General features: G+C 39.5%; 2 protein-coding genes across 2 annotated transcripts; both read left to right on the top strand.

Annotated features, from left to right (window-relative positions):
- The first annotated feature begins 10632 nt into the window (after nucleotides 1-10632).
- On the top strand, nucleotides 10633-11967 carry LOC130825011 (uncharacterized). The gene has a single exon (XM_057690037.1). It carries the CDS (start codon nucleotides 10633-10635, stop codon nucleotides 11965-11967), a length of 1335 nt encoding a protein of 444 aa, XP_057546020.1.
- A 7588-nt stretch (nucleotides 11968-19555) lies between these two features.
- On the top strand, nucleotides 19556-24917 carry LOC130824737 (uncharacterized). The gene is made up of 2 exons (XM_057689757.1): nucleotides 19556-22144; nucleotides 24099-24917. Exons 1-2 carry the CDS (start codon nucleotides 20521-20523, stop codon nucleotides 24791-24793), a joined length of 2319 nt encoding a protein of 772 aa, XP_057545740.1. The 5' UTR covers nucleotides 19556-20520; the 3' UTR covers nucleotides 24794-24917.
- The last annotated feature ends 768 nt before the right edge of the window (nucleotides 24918-25685 follow it).

Below are 25685 nucleotides of genomic sequence, written 5' to 3'. Positions count from 1 at the left end.
GGATCATTAGCATATTGTTCCTTAATCATCTCAAATCCAATAACTTTAGCATTTAGCACAGACAGTAAGTTGTATTTCCTACTTAATGCATCAGCAATCACATTGGTCTTTCCTGTTTTATACTTTGCTGAAAAATTAAAAGTTTGTAGGAATTCAACCCATCTAGCATGTCTTGGGTTAAGTTTGTTCTGCCCATGGATATTTTTCAAAGACTCATGATCAGTGTATAGTATGAAGGGTTGCATTTTCAGATAATGAGACCAATTCTCCAAAGCTCTTATCATAGCATAAAATTCTTTATCATAGGTGGAGTAATTAAGTCTGGATTTATTTAGTTTTTCACTAAAGAATGCAACTGGTCTACCTTCTTGGATCAGGACTGCTCCAATTCCAGTACCACAAGCATCACATTCTACCTCAAATGGTTTTGAAAAGTCAGGTAGCTTCAAAACAGGGGCCTTACACATGATATCCTTAATGAGGTCAAAAGCTTTTTGTGCTTCTATGGTCCAGGTGAAGGTTCCCTTCTTAGTACATTCAGTAATAGGGGCCATTATAGCACTAAAGTTTTTCACAAATCTCCTATAAAAGGATGCAAGCCCATGAAAAGACCTAACTTGGGTGATTGTGGTGGGTGTAGGCCAATTTTTCACAGCCTCAACTTTAGAGGGATCCATTTTAACTCCTTCCTTCCCTATGATAAACCCTAAGAATCCTACTTCCTGCATCAAAAAGCTACATTTCTCAAGCTTCCCATACAGTTTCTGTTTCCTCAAGGTTTCAAATAACTTTTGCAAATGATCCAAGTGTTCCTCAAGCTGTTTACTGTAAACCAAGATATCATCTAAATACACAACTATGAATTTACCTAAGAATGGTCTTAGCACCTCATTCATCAATCTCATAAAGGTACTTGGTGCTCCTGTAAGACCAAAAGGCATAACCAACCATTCATACAAACCATATTTTGTTTTGAAAGCAGTTTTCCATTCATCTCCTTCTTTCATTCTGATCTGATGGTAACCACTCCTTAAATCAACTTTGCTAAACCATTGAGCTCCTGCTAACTCATCAAGCATATCATCAATCCTAGGTATTGGGAACCTATACTTGATGGTGATGTTGTTAACACTCCTACTATCAATACACATTCTCCAAGTTCCATCCTTCTTTGGAACCAAGAGAGTGGGCACTGCACAGGGGCTGAGGCTGTCCCTTACATAGCCTCTCTGCAACAACTCCTCAACTTGCCTTTGTAGCTCCTTGGTTTCAGTGGGATTGGCTCTATAGGCTGGTTTATTAGGTAGAGGGGCTCCTGGTATAAGGTCAATTTGATGCTCTATCCCTCTAATGGGAGGTAAACCCTTAGGCAAATCATCAGGGAACACATCAGCAAACTGCTGAAGCAGGGGTTTCACCTTTGAGGGTATCTCCTCTGTTTTCCCTACTTCTTTGGTAAATAGAATGTATACTTGGCTTTTACACTTGATTTCTTTTTCACAAACCTTCCTACTGATTAAGTGAACAGGTTTATGGGGTGGAGGGGGTATAGCCTTATGAGGTGGTAAAGGGATAAGGTCTTTAGTCTTTCCTTCATGCTTCACTGTATAGATGTTAGTGTAGCCATTGTGTATGCTTTTTCTGTCATATTGCCAAGGCCTTCCCAAAAGCACATGGCATGCACTCATATCTAGCACATCACATAACACTTGATCCTTGAAAGAGCCTATGTTAAATCCAATCATGCATTGCCTACTCACAGAACCACTTGAATTGTTATCTAACCATTTGAGTTTATAGGGGTGTGGATGTGGTTTGGTTTTCAACTTCAGGTCTGAAACTAATCCTGTACTGACACAATTAGTCTCACTTCCTCCATCAATAATCAAGTCACATACTCTATTCCCTATTCTGCATTTGGTCTGGAATATGCTTTCCCTTTGGTTACTCATTTGCTCTTCACAAGTGGAATGCAAGCTTCTCCTAACAATCATGTTATAATGCTCATCTTCAGGTAAGACTCTTTCCCTCTCTTCTTCTGAATCCTCCTCAGTACTATGTTCATATCTAACCATATTCCCAAAGTCATCTTGTATATAAGTCCCATCTGGTTCATTTTCAAGACTGTGGGGGTCATCCTCCTCTACTCTTCCATTTCTGATCACTAACATGACTTTTTCCCTAGTATCAGCCTTTATATCCTTCCATTCTTGGGCAGTAAACACCCTAGCATTAGGAAATTCATTCTTATAATGTCCATGCCCATGGCATTTGAAACAAACTATCTTACTCATAGGCACAATTGTTTTGTTTGATCCACTAGCATACTGCTCTGTTCTTCTCTGGTTCAGGGGTGAGTTTGGCCTCTGGTTCTTGGGTGAACTAGGTCTTTGGTTCTTAGGTGGGTTAAACTTAGGGGGCTTATTGTAGTTATTCCCTGTTTGTCTCCTTTTGTTAAAGTTTTGCTCATATATAGGGGCCATGTTAAAGGCTGTTTGGAGGTCTAAAGTAGGCATCATCATAAGCTGATCCCTGATATCTTCCCTTAGTCCAGACATAAACTTGGTTAGTTTCACCTCCTCTGTATCCTCTATTTCACAAAGCACAACTAACTTCTCCCATTCCTGTATATAATCAATCACACTTCTTCCCCTTTGGTTTAAAGTGCTCCATTTCATATACAATTGATGTTTGAAGTTCACAGGGACATACTTTCTGGTCAGAAGCTTCTTAAGCTTGCCCCATGTTTCAATCCTTCCCCTATTCTCCCTTGCCCTTGTCCTTTGTACCCCTTCAAGCCATATAGCAGCAAACTTGGTGAGCTTCATCTTGGCTATTCTATACTGTTTTTCAGCAGGAGTTTCCATAAACTCAAAGTACCTCTCCAAACTTGATTCCCATTCCAAGTAATCCTCAGGGTTATGGGAATGACCATCAAAATCCTTGATGTCTACTTTGAGCAACCTATCCTCATGGTGATTCTGTGGTTGAGGGGGTAATCTCTGTGGGTTCCCTCTCCCTTCTTGTGTAATGTGCTGAACCAACATGTGTAAGGTCTCCTCTATGGTTTGCATCCTGGCTTCCATGGTTCTAAGGTCTCAAACTAGCCAAACAAAGAACACACACACAAAGCAAACAGGGGCTCTAAGTCTCAACAGCTAGATACCAGCTCACAAACAAGATGCAACAATGATCAATTCAAACAGAAAACAATCTCAGCAGCAATGTATGCACAATCAAGAATGTTCAAAACCAACAAATCAATGCCAAAGCTGCAATGTAAACTCAGATTATAGATGTTTAAGGCAACAAAAAGAGATCAAACCCTCAAATTGTAACCCTAATAATCAATCAGACAATTTCTCAGAACAATTAAAAATGTCGAACAACCAATTCTCAACAATCAAATACTTGATCAGCAATGTAATAACGTGAAAATTGTAATAATAGAATGTTATATCTGTATTATAATCAATTAACAAATCAATTTAATCGATTATAAACAGGAAAACAATGATTAAAGATTTCGAAAAAAATTTGTAGAAAACGTTTGTCAGATTTTAAAACTTCGTCTAATTCAATTGGAAATTGATTCAGACCCTAAAACTATGTAGAAGATTGATTGAATATCACCTCTAAACGAAATTACAATTGCATGTAACTTGCGTTCAAAATTTAGAACGATTTTACCAGTTTTGCGCGTGTTTCAGAAATTCCAGTCTTCTCTGATACTCCCGTGCGATTCCTTCGATAATCCTTCAACAATGGTGGTTTGCGTCCTCTCGTAACTTGTGCTCTGATACCAACTTGCACCAAGATTGTGTCCTCCGGATTCACAATCTTGCACTCTATCAATCTAATCCTTAGATTGATTCACACAATGCGGAAAAACAAAACAGAACCCACCAAACTACGCCCAAGAAACCACTTCTTGGTTCTCAGGTCAGCCTCGATACCACCCTTATCCGGCTTCACTCACCCTTTGGGCTTGGTATACGACCCTCCTCTAAACTTCACTCGTTCTTGTGGGAAGGTTACACACTAGGTTGATTCTCAATCCTAGTTTCAGAAGTGTTCCACACTTCGTTTGTGTTGTGACTGATGAAGATGAAGATGCACAAAGGAAGGGAAATGAAGAAGGAATTTCAAATACTTGCAAAAAAATGTATACAATGAAATAACTGAAAGAAAATGATAGGATTGATACTCAATTGATTGTTCAATACAGAGAAACTAGGCACCTATATATAGCTTTCTATGATTACAACGGCTAGCTACACACGTGCCAAGTACATGCTTATTTTAAAACAGAAAACAAGAAAAAAATTGGCTAAGTATAGAATACATGTTCTGACTGGTGACTGGGGCACCTTGCACTCGTTCCTCCGCCCTCTATGATTAGTGTTAGGAGGGTCCTAGGCCCATTGTGGCTAGGTCCATGCATGAAGATGCCATTTTGACCTGGTTCATGTAGTGGAAGTCCATGGTTTGATCGGAAACAAGCCAGTAAGGTTGCTTGTTCGCTAGTCAGCTGGTCAGAAGCCATTTCCTGATTCTGATGTTCATTATTCATTGATCCTTGTTCATTCAGCATCGTTCATTCATCATCGATCATTGATCCTTGTTCATTCTTCATCGTTCATTCTTCATTGATCATTGATCCTTTTTCATTGTTCATCGTTCCTTCTTCATTGATGATTGATCCTTGTTCATTCTTTATCTCTCATTCATCATTGATCATTGATCCTTGTTCATTCTTCATCGTTCATTCTTCATTGATCATTGATCAGTGTTCATTCTTGATCGTTCATTCATCATTGATCAAGGATGCTTGTTGATTCTTCATTGTTCATTGTTCATTGATCATTGATAATTGTTCATTCTTCATCGTTCATTCATCATTGATCATTGATCCTTATTCATTCTTCATCGTTCATTCTTCATTGATCATTGATCCTTGTTCTTTCTTCATCTTTTGTTCTTCATTGATCATTGGTCCTTGTTCATTCTTCATCGTTCATTCTTCATTGATCATTGATCCTTGTTCATTCTTCATCGTTCGTTCTTCATTGATCATTGATCCTTGTTCATTCTTCATCGTTCATTCTTTATTGATCATTGATCCTTGTTCATTCCTCATTGATCATTGATCATTGATCCTTGTTCATTCTTCATCGTTTATTCATCATTGATCGTTGATCTTTGTTCATTCTTCATCGTTCATTCTTCATTGATCATTGATCCTTTTTCATTGTTCATCGCTCGTTCTTCATTGATCATTGATCCTTGTTCATTCTTCATCGTACATTCTTCACTGATCATTGATCCTTGTTCATTTTTCATCGTTCAATGTTCATTATTCATTGATCCTTGTTCATTCAGCATCGTTCATTCATCATCGATCATTGATCCTTGTTCATTCTTCATCGTTCATTCTTCATTGATCATTGATCCTTTTTCATTGTTCATCGTTCCTTCTTCATTGATGATTGATCCTTGTTCATTCTTTATCGCTCATTCATCATTGATCATTGATCCTTGTTCATTCTTCATCGTTCATTCTTCATTGATCATTGATCACTGTTCATTCTTGATCGTTCATTCATCATTGATCAAGGATGCTTGTTGATTCTTCATTGTTCATTGTTCATTGATCATTGATAATTGTTCATTCTTCATCGTTCATTCTTCATTGATCATTGATCCTTATTCATTCTTCATCGTTCATTCTTCATTGATCATTGATCCTTGTTCTTTCTTCATCTTTCATTCTTCATTGATCATGGATCCTTGTTCATTCTTCATCGTTCATTCTTCATTGATCATTGATCCTTGTTCATTCTTCATCGTTCGTTCTTCATTGATCATTGATCCTTGTTCATTCTTTATCGCTCATTCATCTTTGATCATTGATCCTTGTTCATTCTTCATCGTTCATTCTTCATTGATCAATGATCAGTGTTCATTCTTGATCGTTCATTCATCATTGATCAAGGATGCTTGTTGATTCTTCATTGTTCATTGTTCATTGATCATTGATAATTGTTCATTCTTCATCGTTCATTCTTCATTGATCATTGATCCTTATTCATTCTTCATCGTTCATTCTTCATTGATCATTGATCCTTGTTCTTTCTTCATCTTTCATTCTTCATTGATCATGGATCCTTGTTCATTCTTCATCGTTCATTCTTCATTGATCATTGATCCTTGTTCATTCTTCATCGTTCGTTCTTCATTGATCATTGATCCTTGTTCATTCTTCATCGTTCATTCTTTATTGATCATTGATCCTTGTTCATTCCTCATTGATCATTGATCCTTGTTCATTCTTCATCGTTTATTCATCATTGATCATTGATCCTTGTTCATTCTTCATCGTTCATTCTTCATTGATCATTGATCCTTTTTCATTGTTCATCGCTCGTTCTTCATTGATGATTGATCCTAGTTCATTCTTCATCGCTCATTCATCATTGATCATTGATCCTTGTTCATTCTTCATCGTTCATTCTTTATTGGTCATTGATCATTGTTCATTCTTCATCGTTCATTCATCAAAGATCATTGATCCTTGTTCATTCTTCATCGTTCATTCTTCATTGATCATTGATCCTTGTTCATTCTTTATCGTTCGTTCGTCATTGATCATTGATCCTTGTTCATTCTTCATCGTTCGCTCTTCATTTGTCATTGATCCTTGTTTATTCTTCATCGTTCATTCTTCACTGATCATTCATCCTTGTTCATTCTTCCTTGTTCATTCTTCATTGTTCATTCTTTAAGGATCAATCTTCCTTGTTCATTCCTCATCGTTCACTCATCATTGATCATTGATCCTTATTCATTCTTCATTGTTCATTCTTCATTGATCATTCTTCATCGTTCATTCTTCATCGTTCATTCTTCATTGATCATTGATCCTTGTTCATTCTTGCACCAAGATTGGGTCCTCCGGACTCCCAATCTTACCTACAATCAGCCTTCACACTTGGAAGAAGATTGCTTGACAATTACTCCGACAATACACACCAATTTCACCCCAAGAAATCAATTCTTGGTTTTCAGGCCAGCCTTGGTCACCCTCTGATTTGGCTTCACTCACCAACGAGAAATGACCCCACAAACCCTCCCTCGAGTTCCACTCAGATAAGGGAAGATGACACTCTAAGTTGTTCCACAATTAGAGTGTAGAAGGTGTTCCACACCTTTTTGTTCCGGCCAAAACAACAAACACAAATGCACTTAAGGGAAGAGAGGAAGAAGATGATTGCTTAACAAGTGAATCAAAAAAATCAAATGAATTATATTATTCTGAGTTGATTTCAAACAATCATTACAAGTCTATTTATAGGTTTCTAAGGAGCTAATCATGAGAAGCAACGGCTAGTTACACGTGTCTTGCACACTGATTTTAAAACAGAACAAAACAGAAAATAGGCTAAGTCTTGGCTGGTCTGCTGCTGTTCTTCCATTGACCGAGGCACCTTCAGCTGGATTCCCAGAGCCCTGTGTCGCTTACCAGGAGGGTTCTTGGGCCTCGATGGCTAGGCCCGTGTGCCAAGATGTCATATTTGGGCTGGTCTCCCACCGGTTGTCCCTGGTCACCTCTCAAGCCAAGGTGCAAAGACGTCTGGTCGCTGGAATCTGGGTCAGCATCCGTTTTGTTGTTCTGAGGCTTCTGATGTGTTTTGGAGGCTGCATTTTGATTCTGAATCAATCCTTCCCCACTTGTCTCATAGTCTTGGTGTGTATGCTTACCAAAACTTTGAGGAGGAGCTACATCTTGGATTAAATCAGTAGGGTTATGTTGGTTATGTTGAGAGCAATGGTCAACTAGACTTGAACCAAGCTTTGACTTAAGTGTACTTGGTTCAACTCCTCCTTCTTGGGGAAGAATTGTCCTCAATTCTTGATTCTCCTTATGCAATTGCAAGTCCCCTATGTTGAATGTGTTGGTGATGTTGTACTCTGCTGGTAGCTCTACCTTGTATGCATTATCACCATACTTTGCAATGATGGGGAAGGGCCTTGCTGCTCTTGGCATCAGCTTGTTCTTCCTCAAGTGTGGAAATCTATCCTTCCTCAGGTGTATCCAGACCATATCTCCAACTTGCAGTGGCTCTCTGCCTTTGTGCTTTCCATCTGCTTTGTGTTTGTACTTGTCGTTTGCCTTGGTTATATTGTCCTGGATTTCCTTATGTAATTTCACCAACTCCTTGGCTTTCTCTATTGCATCAATCTGTTTCCTGTCATTCATACAAACATGCATTAGGTTTATAGGTAGTAGAGGGTTTTCACCATACACACACTCAAAGGGTGAGTGCTTGGTAGCATAACTAGGGCTCCTATTATATGCGAACTCTGCTTGACACAACTTAAGGTCCCATTCCCTCAGGTTTTTCTTCACTAAAGTTCTTAAAATTGTCCCTAATGTTTTATTTGTCACCTCAGTTTGTCCATCCGTTTGGGGATGGTGAGCTGTACTGAAAAGCAGTGTGGTGCCTAACAGCTTCCACAAAGTTCTCCAAAAGTGACTTAAGAACTTACTATCTCTGTCAGAGACAATGGTCTTTGGGACCCCATGCAATCTCACAACTTCAGCAAAATATAGTCTAGCTATGTGTTTAGCATCATCAACCTTTGTGCATGCTATGAAGTGTGCCATTTTAGAAAACCTGTCAACTACTACCATAATTGAATCTTTGCCTCTTTGAGTCTTAGGTAAGGCCATGACAAAGTCCATACTTAAGTGCTCCCAAGGTCTACTAGCTACAGGCAGAGGTATATACTCTCCCTTGTGGAATGTGATCTTTGCTCTTATGCATGCTTCACATTTCAGGATATATTTCCCTACTGTTCCCAGCATCTTAGGCCAATAGAAGTGTTCACTTAGCATGTCTAATGTCTTCTGAATGCCAAAAACAAGAACCAAACTATAAACACATGTTTGTATTTTGAAGTTTCGAAATTCAATAAAGAAGGCTGATTAGTTTCTATTGTAATGGAATTTGTTTTGTGATTTTGTGGTTTTGACACAAGGAAAATTAAGAAAAGATATGTTGATTGAACAACTTAAAGATGGCTAAACCAAAGGTTTAATTTGGATACAGATTTCACCACGAAATTAAAGCTATGGGCTCCTAAGAACACATTCTGACCAAAGTGGTCAAGGTTCGAATAGTCCAAATATTCCAGTCCAAGAATCCAACGTTAGGGAATTGATTCTGTCTAAATCCTTTTTCGAGATTACGCCTACAAGCTTTGGTATGCATGGTCCGAATATGTCCTCAAATGGTTGCACTTTGCTAAGCGTGACTAACTATTTCATTCATGAGACAGATTAAAGACATTAAATGGATCGGTTACAAGGAATTAATTCCAAACGATTTTGGAATTCAAAGGGGCGTGTTTTTAAGGAGATTTAAAGCTGGTTTTTAATCTCATTTAAGAGGTATTATTAGGAGGTTTTGCTGGTTTAATTTCGTGAATAAAGAGGCTTGAATGAGGAGTTAATTCGTGGCAATTACAAAGGCATTCAAGGACAGCTTTGAATGATGGTTTTGAACAGTTTTGGAAGGTTAATGGCTGGACGTTTTTGGAGTTAATTCTCCTTCATTTAAGCTCATTTGTTTAAGTTAAATTAAGGGTAGTAATGGGCATTAATTTTGACGGTTATGAGCCAATTAATAGGCCCTTTTATTTCAGTCTTGTTTTTAGAATATGTAAAGGCATTATTGAATGTAACTCAAGCTATATAAGGCTTGGAAATGATCAATGAAAATTCATTCAGAAATTTGCCAAAACAAAACCTTCACGTGTGTGAGTTCTAACTTTGCTAGGAGTTTAGCTAAGTTGTCAATCCAAGGTTGAGAGTTTCTCAATTTTGAAGAGTTCTAGTTTTGGTCGAGTGTTCCCAAAGCTTGATCTTAGTAGTCGTTGTCTAGGTTGAGTGTTCCCTAAACACTTCTACACCCAAACAAGTGAGTGAGTGTTCCTCCTTGTTATATCCCCAAGTTAAGGGTGAGTGTTCCCCTAAACTTACTTGTTTCTTTCCAATTATCCTTCTAAAAAAACCTATCACACATTTCCACGTTTTATCCCATTTGTGAACGAAGTTTTTCAACTTAGTTTACACATCATTTGGCGCGCCAGGTAGGGGGAGTTTTTCCATACACTTCCAAAGGGGTCGAATACCTACATATCATGGGAGAGAATCAAGATTTGAAAGTAGCTTTGGAAGCTCTAAATCGTTCCATTGCTAGTCAAGAAAGGTTGGCCGAAATTAATGCCAATCTACAAGGGAATCTTGCTGCCTTAATGGCAAGACTCCTGAACGAGCAAGATAGGAGAGATCAAAGCGAGGAACCTCCACCTAGGAGGGAAGATAGGAGTCTCAAAGTAGATGTCCCTGCCTTTGATGGGTCGCTTGATCCAGAAAAGTACTTGGAATGGGAGAAATCCTTGGAAAGGTACTTTGAATACAAAGACATTCAAGAGGAAGTACAAAAATACAAGATAGCCAAAGTCAAGCTGAAAGGCTATGGTGATAGTTGGTTGCAAGGAGAACAAAGGGGGCGTACCCTTAGGGGGAAAGCTTCCATCTCTACTTGGAGGAAATTGAAGTAAAGGATGAGGGATCGCTTTATTCCTCACAATTACAAACAAAGTCAATATGTAAAGTGGAGTACTTTACAACAAAGAGGCGACCCAGTTGAAGATTACATAAAGGAGTTTGATAGACTCGCCATTGTGTGTGAAGTCACAGAAAATGAAGAGCTCAAGTTGGGGCGTTTTATTGCTGGTTTGGATCAAGAATTGCAAGAGAAGCTTGAAGGTTACACCAACTTAACCTTTGTGGAAGCTTGTAAACTTGTGGTGAAATTCGATGCTAAGAGGAAGAAGAAGAAGTCTACTTTCATTCCTCAAGTGGCTCGAAAACCTACCTTTCCTACCAAGGAGGGGTCTAGTCTTGTCAAACCTAATGATCCACCTAGGAAGGACAAGAAGGACTTCAAACTTAGTGACATTGTATGTTACAAGTGTGGAGGAAGAGGGCATTTCAAGAAAGATTGTCCAAATTCAAGGGCCTTAACTATGCAAGAGGTGAAGCTCATTGCCAACCAAACTATAGATTGGGAAGAGTTTGAAGATGAAGAAGGGGAGGCCGTGGGTGAAGATGAAGAGGAGGACCAATGCTTTCCAAAAGAGGAGGCCAAGCAAAGCCTAGTGGTGAGGAGGGCGTTGCAAGCCCAAGTTGAGGAGCCCATAGCACCTCAAAGACAACACATTTTCATCACCAAGTGCAAGGTTGAAGGCGAGGTATGTGATTTGATTATTGATAGTGGGAGTGAGGCAAATACGGTTTCTAAAACTCTAGTAACCAAACTTGGTCTTACAACTACAAATCATCCAAATCCTTATAAGTTGAGTTGGTTAGATTCGAATTCCAGCACGGGGGTTAGAAAACAAAGCATGGTTAGTTTTTCCATTGGTTCTTATCATGATTCTCAATTATGTGATGTTGTGTCTATGGATGCTTGTCATATTTTACTTGGTAGACCATGGCAAACTGATCGAAAATCTGTCCATGATGGTTATCATAATACTTACACTATAACTCACCAAGGAAAACAAAAAAAATTACATCCCTTACCTGAACCATATGTGGACCATGGTTCAAGTCCAAGACATGACCCTGACTCAAGAGAGGACTCATTAGCAAAGGAAGAGTCCTTGGTCGATCCCTCGAGCAAACTACAGAGCCATCCAAGCACAGCTCCTCATCAACACAAGGCTTCTACTGATCTTGCATTCGAAGCATCGAGTAGAATACAGAGGCATTCGAGCAAGGACTTGCAAAGGCTCCAGAACATCACTGATCTTTCGCTCCAGAACAGCACTGATCCTTCACTCGAGCCCTCGAGCAAACCCCAAGCTCAGTCGAGCAAAGGACATCAGAATTAGGAAATGGCTTCTGACCAGCTGACTAGCGAACAAGCGACCTTACTGGCTTGTTTCCGATCAAACCATGGGCTTCCACTACATGAACCAGGTCAAAATGGCATCTTCATGCATGGACCTAGCCACAATGGGCCTAGGACCCTCCTAACACTAATCATAGAGGGCGGAGGAACGAGTGCAAGGTGCCCCAGTCACCAGTCAAAACATGTATTCTATACTTAGCCAATTTTTTTCTTGTTTTCTGTTTTAAAATAAGCATGTACTTGGCACGTGCGAAGCTAGCCGTTGTAATCATAGAAACCTATATATAGGTGCCTAGTTTCTCTGTATTGGACAATCAATTGAGTATCAATCTATTTCATTCAGTTTTAGTATTCTTCATTCAGTTTTTACAAGGTGTTTGGTTTCTTCTTCCTCCTGGCGTGAACATCTTCATCTTCAATCGGTCACAACACAAACGAAGTGTGGAACGCTTCTGAAACCAGGATTGGGGATCAATCTGGCGTGTAACCTTTCCACAAGGACGAGTGAAGTCTAGAGAAGGGTCGTGTATCAACCCCAAAGGTGAGTGAAGCCGGAGAAGGGTGGTAACGAGGCTGACCTGAGAATCAAGAAGTGAGTTCTTGGGCGTATATTGGTGAGTTTTGTGAGTAGCTTTCGCGTTGAATAATCCACTCTAAGGATTAGAGTGATTGAGTGCAAGATTGTGAGTCCGGAGGACACAATCTTGGTGCATTACCACCCCCACGTTTTTCACAAAAAGTTAAACAATCTAAGGAGGTGTCATTGCTCACTCTTAAAGAATTTGAGAGGGAGATTGATGGTGAGAATGAGGTGTATCTGTTGTATTCTAAAGAAATCCATGAAAAATTTGTGAGTCAAAACCCTAAATTGGCTCAATTGATTAAAGACTTTGAAGATGTTTTTCCTGATGAGTTACCTAATGGGTTACCACCTTTAAGAGGTATTGAACATCAAATTGATCTTATTCCTGGTGCTCCTTTGCCTAACAAACCCGCCTATAGATGTAATCCTTTGGAGACTAAGGAGTTGCAAAGACAAATAGAGGAGTTGATGAATATGGGGTATGTGCGTGAGTCTATGAGTCCTTGTGCTGTTCCTGCTCTTTTGGTTCCTAAAAAGGATGGTACATGGCGTATGTGTATTGATAGTAGGGCTGTTAATAACATTACTATCAAGTACAGGTTTCCTATCCCAAGGCTTGATGACATGCTTGATGAGTTGAGTGGCTCTAATATCTTTTCTAAAGTTGATTTGAGGAGTGGCTATCATCAAATTCGAATGAGGGAAGGAGATGAATGGAAGACTGCTTTCAAGACCAAGCATGGGTTGTACGAGTGGCTTGTTATGCCATTTGGACTCACCAATGCTCCTAGCACTTTCATGAGATTGATGAATGAAGTGTTGAGGCCTTTTCTAGGCAAGTTCGTGGTGGTGTATCTTGATGACATCCTCATCTATAGCAAGCGTGAAGATGAACATTTGTTACATTTATTGGAAGTTTTCACTGTATTAAGAAAGCAAAAATTGTATGGAAAACTTGAGAAATGTAATTTTATGCTATATGAGGTCATTTTTCTTGGTTACATTATTTCAGGTGAAGGTGTGAAAGTTGATCCAAGCAAGATTGAGGCTATTCAATCATGGCCTAGTGATCCAAACACGCCAAACAATGTATGGGAATGGATTGAACACACGAAATACGGAAGGATATTCCAAGACTGAACACAGTGCTTTGTCAAGGGTTGGACTGCCAAGCCCCTTTTCAACGCAACAATGACAAATTCCTTTGATTAATCAAGGGAATGATCAATGTTCTTGGATAGGTTGAAGTGCAATCTTGAAGACTGATCAAGAGGATGCACGTTCAATGGAGGGCAAGCTGGCCCAAGTAACCCAATTGCAAGCAATTGAAGAAACATTCAAACACTTGAAGTTTTCTGAAATTTGGAATTTTATTCAATCATCAACGTCCATTACAATGCATGAATCACCTATTTATAAGCTATGAATGAGGAGTAGGCTAATTACATGAAGGCCTAACGGTTATTAACGGCTATATTTACACGTGGCTAATACACACATCTAAAAGGAACTCAAAACAGAATAATTAAGGCTATGCAGCAACTGTTGACTACGCGACCTTGTACTCTGATTTCAATGCCCTTCCATGAGCTTTCAAGAGGGCTCTTGGACCATGGTGGCTAGACCCTTGTTCAAAGATTCCAACCCTACCCTCCACGTCATCCAATGGGTTCGGGTCACGCCTAGGTGAGCTTGCCAAGGTGGCCTGCTCAATGGTCAGAATCTGTGGGCTGTTTGAGCTGGTTATTCTTGTTGACTGAGTGACCTTTGCCTCTAGTTTCCACGTGCTTCCAATGATCATGCATAGGATCCTTGGACCATGGTAGTTAGGCCCTAGTGTGGAGATTCCAAATATGCCCTCCACGTCATCAATTGGGCTCGGATCACGTCTGGGTAGGCCCGCCAAGGTGGCCTGGTCAGTGGGGCTCGTCAGGGGCTGCTGATGGCCTGATTTAGCTTGTTTTGTCCTTGTTGTTGGCTTTGCTTGTGTGTTCCTTGTTGCTTGGCTTGCCATAATTAATTCATTGCCTTGGTCTGAATCTTGATCATCATTATTCAATGATGATGTCCTTAAAACAGGGCCAAGTGCAGCTTGGTCCACATTTTCAACAGAAACACTCTTGTGTTCTTTGTTGTTTTTGATTGTCTTGTTCCTTAGGTTGTTATTGCTTGCTGGTTCCCTTGGATCTTTATTTGAGCCTAGTTGATATGGCTCAATCCCCCTTTCTTGAAAAAGAATTGTCCTCAATTCTAAGTGCGTGTGGTAAGGTGAAACATGGCTGCTGGCTGCATCAACAGAGCATGCATTTGTTGCTGTTTGAACCTGAGCAGCAGTGTATGGAACTGTGCTTATTAGCTTCCTTGTGTTCCATACACCTTTGTTCTGCAAAAATAAATGAACTAAGGTAGTAGCATTCCAAGGATTAAGGTCATACATGCATGCAAATGAGAAATGTTCAAAATGCAGATGAGGATAGCCACTATGTGCAAAGCCTTCATGAGTTACTGTTTTGTGCTCATCTCTTGTGTTTTGCTGTATTAATGTATTGAAGGCATTCCTCAATGTCTCATATGGTATTTTGTTTTGATTGTGCGTTTGAGGGTCATATGCAACACGGAATATACACCTTGTGCTCAATATAGTACAGAAATTACTCAAAAGGGTGCTAGGGAGATTAGAAACATTATAACTACTAACATTTTGAAGTATTCCATGTAGTTTAATGGTTTTATAGAAGGTTATCTTGGTTATGTGTCTAACACTATCATCCTTGGCATCACACTCCTTCTTTCCTAATAGATGCGTAGGTGTTTCCTTCCCTGTGTAAGGACTAGTGATGGTGTTGTGAGGGTGTGTACTCTTGCTGTCAAAGGGTTGTGTAATCTCACCTTCTATGAAGTAAAATCCATTCATCTCAATATTATCAACATGTATAGTCTTAACAATGGGTGCATGCTGCGGTGTTTCCCTAATTTTAGAGGAGTGTTGTGCAGTTTGCCTAAGGTCTTTGCTCTTATTACATGTGTGTGCAGGTCTTTGCTCTAATTTCAGAGGTGTAGCTTTCCTCTTTGCTGACTTCTCAGATGTTAGGGCACTAATGCATGCTCCTTCATAGGTAAGGTTCTGCATCACCTCAATTTTGTCTTTCAAATCCTCCCTTAACCCACTTAGAAACCTCCCAACCTTCATTTCTGCTGGCTCATCTATCCCACATAAGGCTATCAACCTTTCACCTTTTTGGCTATAGCTTGAAACTGACCTAGATCCTTGTTTTAAGTGGCTCCAGCTGGTGTATAACTGAGGTCTATAGTTGTGGGGAATGTACTTCCTCCTAAGGTGCTTCCTTAGTTTCTCCCAAGTGTTGATTTTTGAGCTATTCTCTCGTTGCCTTTGCCTTTGTAAACCTTCCAGCCATGTGGCAGCTAACATGGTCAGTTTTACCTTGGCTACTTTATATTGTTGGCCTGGGGGTGTATCCTTAAATTTAAAGTAACGTTCTACCCCTTTCTCCCATTTAATGTACACCTCCGGATCATGAGATGTGCCATCAAATTCATGTATATCAATTCTCATGGTTTTATCCTCTTTTGCATGTTCATGGTTAGGGTTAGGTTGTGGAGTTGATGGGTACTGTGGTGTGGTGTTCTTCAACTCATTAACAGTTAAACTCAACTGAGTGACCATATTTACTAATGCATCAAATTTTTCTTCTAAATTCATGATGATCTATATGAATGCAAACACACAAGGCTATGCAATATGCAAATATGCAATGATGAACTGAATGCAGCACAACTGTACTGATCACAACAAGCAACTGTTGTGTTCTGGATTGTACACAAAATTTCTTTGAATGCCAAAGCAGCAATTATCTTGCAATGATAATGAGTTGTTGATTTTTACAATCAACATGCAAAGGAAAAGAGATGGTGCAGCAAGGTATTCTGTTTTGCAACAGAGACCAGAGCTGAACACTTGTGTTCTGTGCACACTTTGCTTTAAAATGAAACAATGACAATCACTTCATACTTTAAATGAATTTGCTAATTTGAATTGGTTATTTAACTATGTATGACAACTAAATATGCAAGAATTAAGAATGAATGCACAATGGTTCTGTTTTACAACAGAAAATCAGATTTTAACAATTGTGTTATGTGCAGCCTTCCTTGCAACGAATTAACAGCAATTACTTGTTCTTTATATGGTTTGTTAAATGCAAATGCCTTAGTTATTGTTGATTATAATCAAATATGCATGAGGTGGTATGAAAAGATCAGCTATGACTATCAATATTGCCCAAATCAGAACAGCAAAGTGATTGCTGTGATGATATGCAATGTATGGCCACAATCACTAATAATTTGAAATCAAAAATGCAATGACAATGTAAATATAACTCTATTTTAACTAATTCAAAATGAAATTTAGACAGATATGCAAAATAAAATCACAAATTGCAATGTCACACAAATCAGATTTGAAGAAGTGTTCTTCTGTGATGGTTTGCAGTATACAGCCACAATTACAATCAAATTGCACGCAAAATACAATGAAACGTGAATGCAATCTTTTATTTACCAAATGAAATTTAATCAATTGAATTTTTATACAGAAATCACGAATGAAATCACCAAAATGCAGAAACTCATTCAAGAACTGAGTTCTTTAGGGTTTTCTGACAATTTCGTGAATATCAGCTTGATGTATGCACAATGATCAAACAAATGTGATGGAAATGCAACGAATTGTATGCAGGAACACTAATTAACAAAGTAATTAAACAAAAAGAAAGGAAACAACCGAAATTGATGGAGATTCGCCACTGAAATCGAACACGAACAAAAATCGCCCTAGTTCTCTGAATTCTTGATTCCTCTGACTGTTTAAGCAAAGAATTCGTCTTCACCAATGAATGAGGATGAAATTCAAGCCCTACACGTCCTTGCTCTGATACCAATTGATCCAAACACGCCAAACAATGTATGGGAATGGATTGAACACACGAAATACGGAAGGATATTCCAAGACTGAACACAGTGCTTTGTCAAGGGTTGGACTGCCAAGCCCCTTTTCAACGCAACAATGACAAATTCCTTTGATTAATCAAGGGAATGATCAATGTTCTTGGATAGGTTGAAGTGCAATCTTGAAGACTGATCAAGAGGATGCACGTTCAATGGAGGGCAAGCTGGCCCAAGTAACCCAATTGCAAGCAATTGAAGAAACATTCAAACACTTGAAGTTTTCTGAAATTTGGAATTTTATTCAATCATCAACGTCCATTACAATGCATGAATCACCTATTTATAAGCTATGAATGAGGAGTAGGCTAATTACATGAAGGCCTAACGGTTATTAACGGCTATATTTACACGTGGCTAATACACACATCTAAAAGGAACTCAAAACAGAATAATTAAGGCTATGCAGCAACTGTTGACTACGCGACCTTGTACTCTGATTTCAATGCCCTTCCATGAGCTTTCAAGAGGGCTCTTGGACCATGGTGGCTAGACCCTTGTTCAAAGATTCCAACCCTACCCTCCACGTCATCCAATGGGTTCGGGTCACGCCTAGGTGAGCTTGCCAAGGTGGCCTGCTCAATGGTCAGAATCTGTGGGCTGTTTGAGCTGGTTATTCTTGTTGACTGAGTGACCTTTGCCTCTAGTTTCCACGTGCTTCCAATGATCATGCATAGGATCCTTGGACCATGGTAGTTAGGCCCTAGTGTGGAGATTCCAAATATGCCCTCCACGTCATCAATTGGGCTCGGATCACGTCTGGGTAGGCCCGCCAAGGTGGCCTGGTCAGTGGGGCTCGTCAGGGGCTGCTGATGGCCTGATTTAGCTTGTTTTGTCCTTGTTGTTGGCTTTGCTTGTGTGTTCCTTGTTGCTTGGCTTGCCATAATTAATTCATTGCCTTGGTCTGAATCTTGATCATCATTATTCAATGATGATGTCCTTAAAACAGGGCCAAGTGCAGCTTGGTCCACATTTTCAACAGAAACACTCTTGTGTTCTTTGTTGTTTTTGATTGTCTTGTTCCTTAGGTTGTTATTGCTTGCTGGTTCCCTTGGATGTTTATTTGAGCCTAGTTGATATGGATGCGCACACGTCCCAAGAAGACATTGGTGGTGAATGCAATGGAATGGATTGAACACACGAAGATATGGAAGGATATTCCAATACTGCTGGGCAGTGCCTTGATCAAGGGTGGACTACCAAGCCCCTTTTCAATGCAACAATGGAGAATTCCTTTGATAAATCAAGGGAATTATCGATTGTTCTTGAATGAGTTTCTGCATTTTGGCGATTCATTCTTCATTTCTGTGTAAAATTCAATTGGTATCAGAGCAAGGACGTGTAGGGCTTGAATTTCATCCTCATTCATTGGTGAAGACGAGTTCTTAACATTCTAGTTGGTATCATCAGAGGAATCAAGAACCAGGGCGATTTGTTTGTTCGTGTTCAATTTCAGTGGCAATCTCCATCAATTTCGGTTGTTTCCTTTCTTTTTGTTTAATTACTTTGTTAATTAGTGTTCCTGCATACAATTCGTTGCATTTCCATCACATTTGATTGATCATCATTGCATACATCATCTGAATTTCACGAAATTGGTTCTGAAACCCTAAAGAACTCAGTTCTTGAAGGAGTTTCTGAAATTGACGATTTTCCTTTGCACATTCGTTTAAATTTCATTTGAATTAGTTAACATAGAGTTGCATTTACATCATCGTTGCATCTTTGCTTACAAATTGATTGTGTTTATGAAGTATCCATTGCAAACCATCACAGAATTACAAATCTTCATATTCTGATCTTGCATATCAAATTGATCTTACATATTCTGATTGTGAATTGTATCAATTACTGTAATCCACGAATAACTAAAGAATTCACATTAGTAATTTCATCTAAAGTGCAAGTGATCATTGTTAGTTCATTGAAAAAGTAATCTGTGCACAGAACACATATTATTCAATTTGAGTGCAGTTGTGCACAGAACAATTGCTGCATCCATTCATGTTCTTTGCATACCTGACTGTAATACATAACTAAATAACAAATTTAAATTAGTAAAATTCATTAAAAGAATAAAATAATTGCTGTTATTCCATTGAAGATCAAATTGTGCACTGAACACAATTGATTTCTGTTGCAAAACAGAACAAATTGCTGCACCAATTCTTTTCTTTGCATATTTGGTTTTAAATCAACAATTCACCATAATTACAAATACTTACTGTTATTTCATTCAAAGAAGGTTTGTGTACAAAAAAAAAAAATTCAGAAGTTCAGAATACAAAGTGTTTTGCATATTGCATACAATACAGCTTACTGCATTCATTTACATACAAGTTCTTCAATTCTGATTTTTGTTTATGATCTTGCTGTGCACGAAATTTTTTTTATTTTGTTTCATGAATACATTGCATACCAACAAAAATTTGTGTGTGTTTCATTTGGTGTGTTGATTGTTATTGTTTCATTTACAAGTGATTGTGCACAGAACAACAAAATACTCAGCATTTGATTGCTGTTGCAAACAGAACAATCTTACTGCACCAATTTGAATAAATTTCATTTTGATTTGATAAGTAAAGGACTGCATTCACATCATCATTGCATTTTTACTTGCAAATTGATTGTATTGGTAGCTGAATGTTGCATAACCATCACAAACGAACCACTTATTTTAAATTCTGAATTGTGAAATCTTGCTGTTCATAATTGAAGATTCTTGTGCATATTTGGCGTTAATAATCAGATAATTAAAGAATTCACATTAGCCATTCATTGTAAGTGCAAGGTGATTGCTACTATTTCATTTGAGGATAATCTGAATTCAAAATACAGAATTTGCTTGTTGCTTATGATCAGAAAGTTTACTGCATATAGCTTCTTCTTTGCATATCTGTGTAACTAGCATTCATATAGATCATCATGAATCTAGAAGAGAAATTTAGTGCATTAGTCACCATGGTTGAACAGCTGAGCATGTCTGTCAATGAATTAAAGGAAACCAGAACACAAACCCAACAACTTAACTCTAATAATGAACCTGCAAAAGAGGATAAGTCTATGAGAATTGATGTTCGTGAATTTGATGGTACTTCCCATGAACCAGAGACCTATGTTGAATGGGAGAAAGGGGTAGAGAGGTACTTTGAATACATGGATACCCACCCAGGCCAACAATATAAAATAGCCAAGGCAAAACTGACCATGTTAGCTGCAACATGGCTGCAAGGCTTACAAAGGCAAAGGCAACGTGAGAATAGACCTAAGATTCATTCATGGGAGAGACTTAGGAAACGCCTTAGGAGAAAGTACATTCCCACTAATTACAAGCAACAACTCTACACCAAGTGGAGTAATTTGAGGCAAGACCCTAGGACAGTAGCTGAGTGTATGCAAGAAGGGGAAAGATTGACTGCCCTGTGTGAGAAACACGAACCAGAAGAGAGGAAGATTGGGAGGTTCTTAAGTGGGTTAAGGGAAGATTTAAGGGAGAGAATTGAGGTGATGCAGAACTTGACTTATGAAGGAGCATGCAATAGTGCCCTAACATTTGAGAAATCAGCAAAGAGGAGAGTTGTACAACCTACACCCTTGGTCAGTAAAATGAGAGAACACAGCACCCATAGGGCACCTACACAAAATACAGCACAAGACTCAACTGTTGGCAATAGGGCAACTGCACATCTTCCTCACAGCAGTACTGCACAACACGCCCCTGCAATTAGGGAAACACAGCAGTGTGCACCCATTGTTAAGACTATACATGTTGATAATGTGGAACTAAACAGACCACACTTGCAAGCTTCATCTACATGCACAACCCTACATGTTGATAATGTTGAGATGAATGGATTTTATTTCACTGAAGATGCGATTACACACACGTTTCATAGTAGCTTTAAGCCACCTGCACAGAAACCAGCACAACACCTACCTGCCAGCAGTAGCACAGGTTCACATTTGCCACTCATTAGCACTACACAACCCTACATTGCATCAATTAGTCCTTACACAGCGAGACAACTCACAGCAAAAGAAAAGGAAGTGAACCCTAAGGATGTCATACCTCCTACACAGACCACGCAAACACCTACGCATTTATTAGGAAGGAAGGAGTATGATGATAAAGATGATAATGATAGACACATAACCAAGCTACCCTTCTATGAGACCATTACATTACATAAAATACCTCAAGGCATGAACTCCAAACTAACCTTCATGCATGTATTCTGTGTTGATATTCATGGAGGATTTGCACATAGTGGCTATCCTCATCTGCATTTTGAACATTTCTCATTTGCATGTATGTATGACCTTAATCCTTGGAATGCTACTACCTTAGTTCATTTATTTTTGCAGGATAGAAGTGCAAGGAACCCAAGGAAGCAAGCAAGCACAGCCCAGCAACCACATGCTCAGGTTCAGACAGTAGCAAATGCATACTCTGTTGATGCAGCCAACAGCCATGTTTCACCCTACCACACGAGCTTAGAATTGAGGACAATTCTTTTTCAAGAAGGGGGGATTGAACCATATCAACTAGGTTCAAATGGAGATAGCAGCAAAGACTCAAGAAGCAACCCAAGAAGAATGGAATTCAACAACAACAAGAGCAACAAACACCACCATGTTGATTTTGATGGAGTTTGTATGGATTCTGATTTTATGCATTCTACACAAAAGGATGAATCAAATACAAGCCAAAACAATGAAGAAGATAAGCAATTAATTATGGGAAAGCAAGAACAAAAGCTTAGAAACAAAGAAGACCAGCAGCAAGCCAAGATCAGAGGCATTCAAGACCATCAGCAGCCCCTGACCAGTTCCAACGACCAGGCTACCTTGGCGGACCTGTACAGACGAACCCTGAGCCCAAGGGATGACGTGGAGGGCATAATTGGAATCTCCACACTAGGACCTAGCCATCATGGTCCAAGGGTCCCACGCGTGATCATTGGAAGCATGTGGAAAAGTGAGGCAAAGGTCACACAGTCAACATGGTCAGTAAGCTCGAACATGCAACAGCTTCTGACCACTGACCAGGCCAGCTTGGCAAGCCCATCCAGACACGACCTGGACCCGTATGCTGACGTGGAGGGTAGGGTTGGAATCTTTGCACAAGGGTCTAGCCACCATGGTCCAAGAGCCCTCTTGAAAGTCAACGGAAAGGCATTGAAATCAGAGCACAAGGTTGCTTAGTCAACGACCAGCAGGAGGACTTTCACACAGCTGCTGATGTTTCTGTTTTGGCTTTAATAAACACATGTATGTGCACGTGATGTATATTACCGTTATGACCGTTGCCCCTTCATGTAACTTCAATTATTCTTAGTGTCTAGGCTTATATATAGATGATTCATGCATTGTAAAGGCACGTTGATTGTTGAATAAAAATTCCAAAATTTCAGAAATTTTCAAGTGTTTGAAACTTTCTTCAATTGCTTGCAATTGGGTTACTTGGGCCAGTTTGCCCTTCGTGTTTGTGTGAAAACCTTGATCAGTCTTCAAGGCCACGCTGCACTCATCCAAGAACAATCGATAATTCCCTTGATTTATCAAAGGAATTCTCCATTGTTGCATTGAAAAGGGGCTTGGTAGTCCACCCTTGATCAAGGCACTGCCCAGCAGTATTGGAATATCCTTCCATATCTTCGTGTGTTCAATCCATTCCATTGCATTCACCACGCACACATACATCAATAAGTGGAAGAATGGACGTGTGTTGTTGGCTATAATTCATAATAGTCCCAAGACACTCACGGAGGTGCGCTCATTCCATGGGTTAGCTTCCTTTTATAGGAGGTTCATTCGCAATTTCAGCACTCTCATGGCTCCTATAACTGAGTGCACAAAGAAGGGCTCGTTTGAGTGGACTCCCCAAGCTCAAAAGGCCTTTGAGGAGGTCAAAGAGAAGATGTGCAACACTCCAATCCTAGCACTTCCAGATTTCTCAAAGCCATTTGAAGTTGAGTGTGATGCAAGTGGGAGGGGAATTGGTGCCGTTTTGATTAAAGAAGGGCGTCCTATTGCCTATTTTAGTGAGAAGTTGAGTCAAGGCAAGCTGAACTATTCCACCTATGACAAGGAGTTCTATGCAATGGTGAGGGCTCTAGATCATTGGTCACATTACTTGAAGCCACAACCATTCATCCTACATTCTGATCATGAGTCTTTAAGATTCATTCATGGCCAAAAGAAGCTGAATTCGAGGCATGCTAAGTGGGTGGAGTTCTTGCAAACATTTAACTTTTCCTCTAAATACAAGAGTGGGAAAGCTAATGTTGTTGCGGATGCCTTATCTAGAAGACATTCTCTACTTGGAGTGGTGGAAGCTAAGATCCTTGGGTTCGATTTGATCAAGGAGTTCTATAAAGAAGATGATGATTTCAAGCCTATTTTGGAGAGGTGCGTGAATGGAGTCTATGATCTTTTTTCCTTACAAAATGACTTTCTTTTTAAGGGAAATAGATTATGCATTCCTGAGCCATATCAGCTAGGCTCATGTGAGGACAGCAACAACAACCCAAAGGCTAGCAAGGAATCAATGAACAACAACAACAAAAACAACAAAAACCATGTTGATGAGTTTTATGAAGCTTGTGAAGATTCTGACTTTATTCATACAAATCCATCCTCTACGTATAGTGATGAATCTAACACAAGCCAAAACAATCAAGAAGATAATCAATTAATTATGAGGAAACAAAAACAAGAGCTTAAGAACAACAACGACCAGCAGCAAGCCAAGATCAGAGGCATCCAAGGCCATCAGCAGCCTTTGACCAATTCCACTGACCAGGCCACCTTGGCGGGCCTACCCAGACGAACCCAAGGCCCATGGGAAGATGTGGAGGGCATAATTGGAATCTCCACACTAGGACCTAGCCATCATGGTCCAAGGGTCCTACGCATGATCATTGTAAGCTCATGGAAACTTGAGGCAAAGGTCGCACAGTCATCAAGGACAGCAAGCCAAAACATGCAGCAGCCTCGGACCACTGAGCAGGCCACCTTGGCAAGCTCGCACAGACGTGACCCGAACCCATTGGATGACGTGGAAGGTAGGGTTGGAATCTCTGCACAAGGATCTAGCCATCATGGTCCAAGATCCCTCCTGGAAGTAACCGGAAGTGGACTGAAAACGGAGCACAAGGTCGTCCAGTCAGCAGCCTACATATCAGGCATTACTTAGTTTCTGGTTTCTGTTTTGATTCACTTATGTATAGCCACGTGTAAATATGACCGTTATTAGCCGTTAAACCTTCATGTAAGTAGCCTACTCCTCATTCATAGCTTATAAATAGGTGATTCAATCATTGTAAAAGACGTTGATCATTGAATAAAATTCCAAATTTCAGAAAACTTCAAGTGTTTGAATGTTTCTTCAATTGCTTGCAATTGGGTTACTTGGGCCAGCTTGCCCTCCATTGAACGTGCATCCTCTTGATCAGTCTTCAAGATTGCACTTCAACCTATCCAAGAACATTGATCATTCCCTTGATTAATCAAAGGAATTTGTCATTGTTGCGTTGAAAAGGGGCTTGGCAGTCCAACCCTTGACAAAGCACTGTGTTCAGTCTTGGAATATCCTCCGTATATCTTCGTGTCCAATCCATTCCATTGCATTCACCACGCACACATACATCAATTGGTATCAGAGCAAGGACGTGTAGGGCTTGAATTTCATCCTCATTCATTGGTAAAGACGAATTCTTTGCTTGAACAATCAGAGGAATCAAGAATTCAGAGATTAGGGCGATTTTCTGTTCATGTTCGATTTCAGTGGCGATTCTCTTCAAATTTCGGTTGTTTTTCTTCCTTTTGTTTAATTACTTTGTGAATTAGTGTTCCTGCATATAATTCGTTGCATTTTCATTGAATTTGATTGATCATTGGTGCGTGCATTGTCTGGTAATCACAGAAGAGCATTCTGAAACCCTCAAGAAGTCAGTTCTTGAATGAGTTTCTGCATTTTGGCGATTCATTCTTCATTTCTGTGTAAAATTCAATTGGTTTAAATTTCATTTGATAAATAAAAGATTGCATTTACGTTTCATTACATGCAAATTGATTTGTGCTTGTTT

The sequence above is a fragment of the Amaranthus tricolor genome, chromosome 10 (assembly GCF_026212465.1).
Source record: "Amaranthus tricolor cultivar Red isolate AtriRed21 chromosome 10, ASM2621246v1, whole genome shotgun sequence".
Classification (NCBI taxonomy): Eukaryota; Viridiplantae; Streptophyta; class Magnoliopsida; order Caryophyllales; family Amaranthaceae; genus Amaranthus; species Amaranthus tricolor.
Note: the sequence above shows the minus strand (reverse complement) of the source record. Positions and strands in the feature narration are given on the sequence as shown.

Excerpts from the sequence above, each read along its gene's own strand:
- LOC130824737 (XM_057689757.1), top strand. The coding sequence starts at position 20,521 with ATGAATCTAGAAGAGAAATTTAGTGCATTAGTCACCATGGTTGAACAG. Across the intron at positions 22,145-24,098 it reads GATTGAACCATATCAACTAG|GCTCATGTGAGGACAGCAAC; the intron begins GTTCAAATGGAG and ends CATATCAGCTAG.
- LOC130825011 (XM_057690037.1), top strand. The coding sequence starts at position 10,633 with ATGAGGGATCGCTTTATTCCTCACAATTACAAACAAAGTCAATATGTA.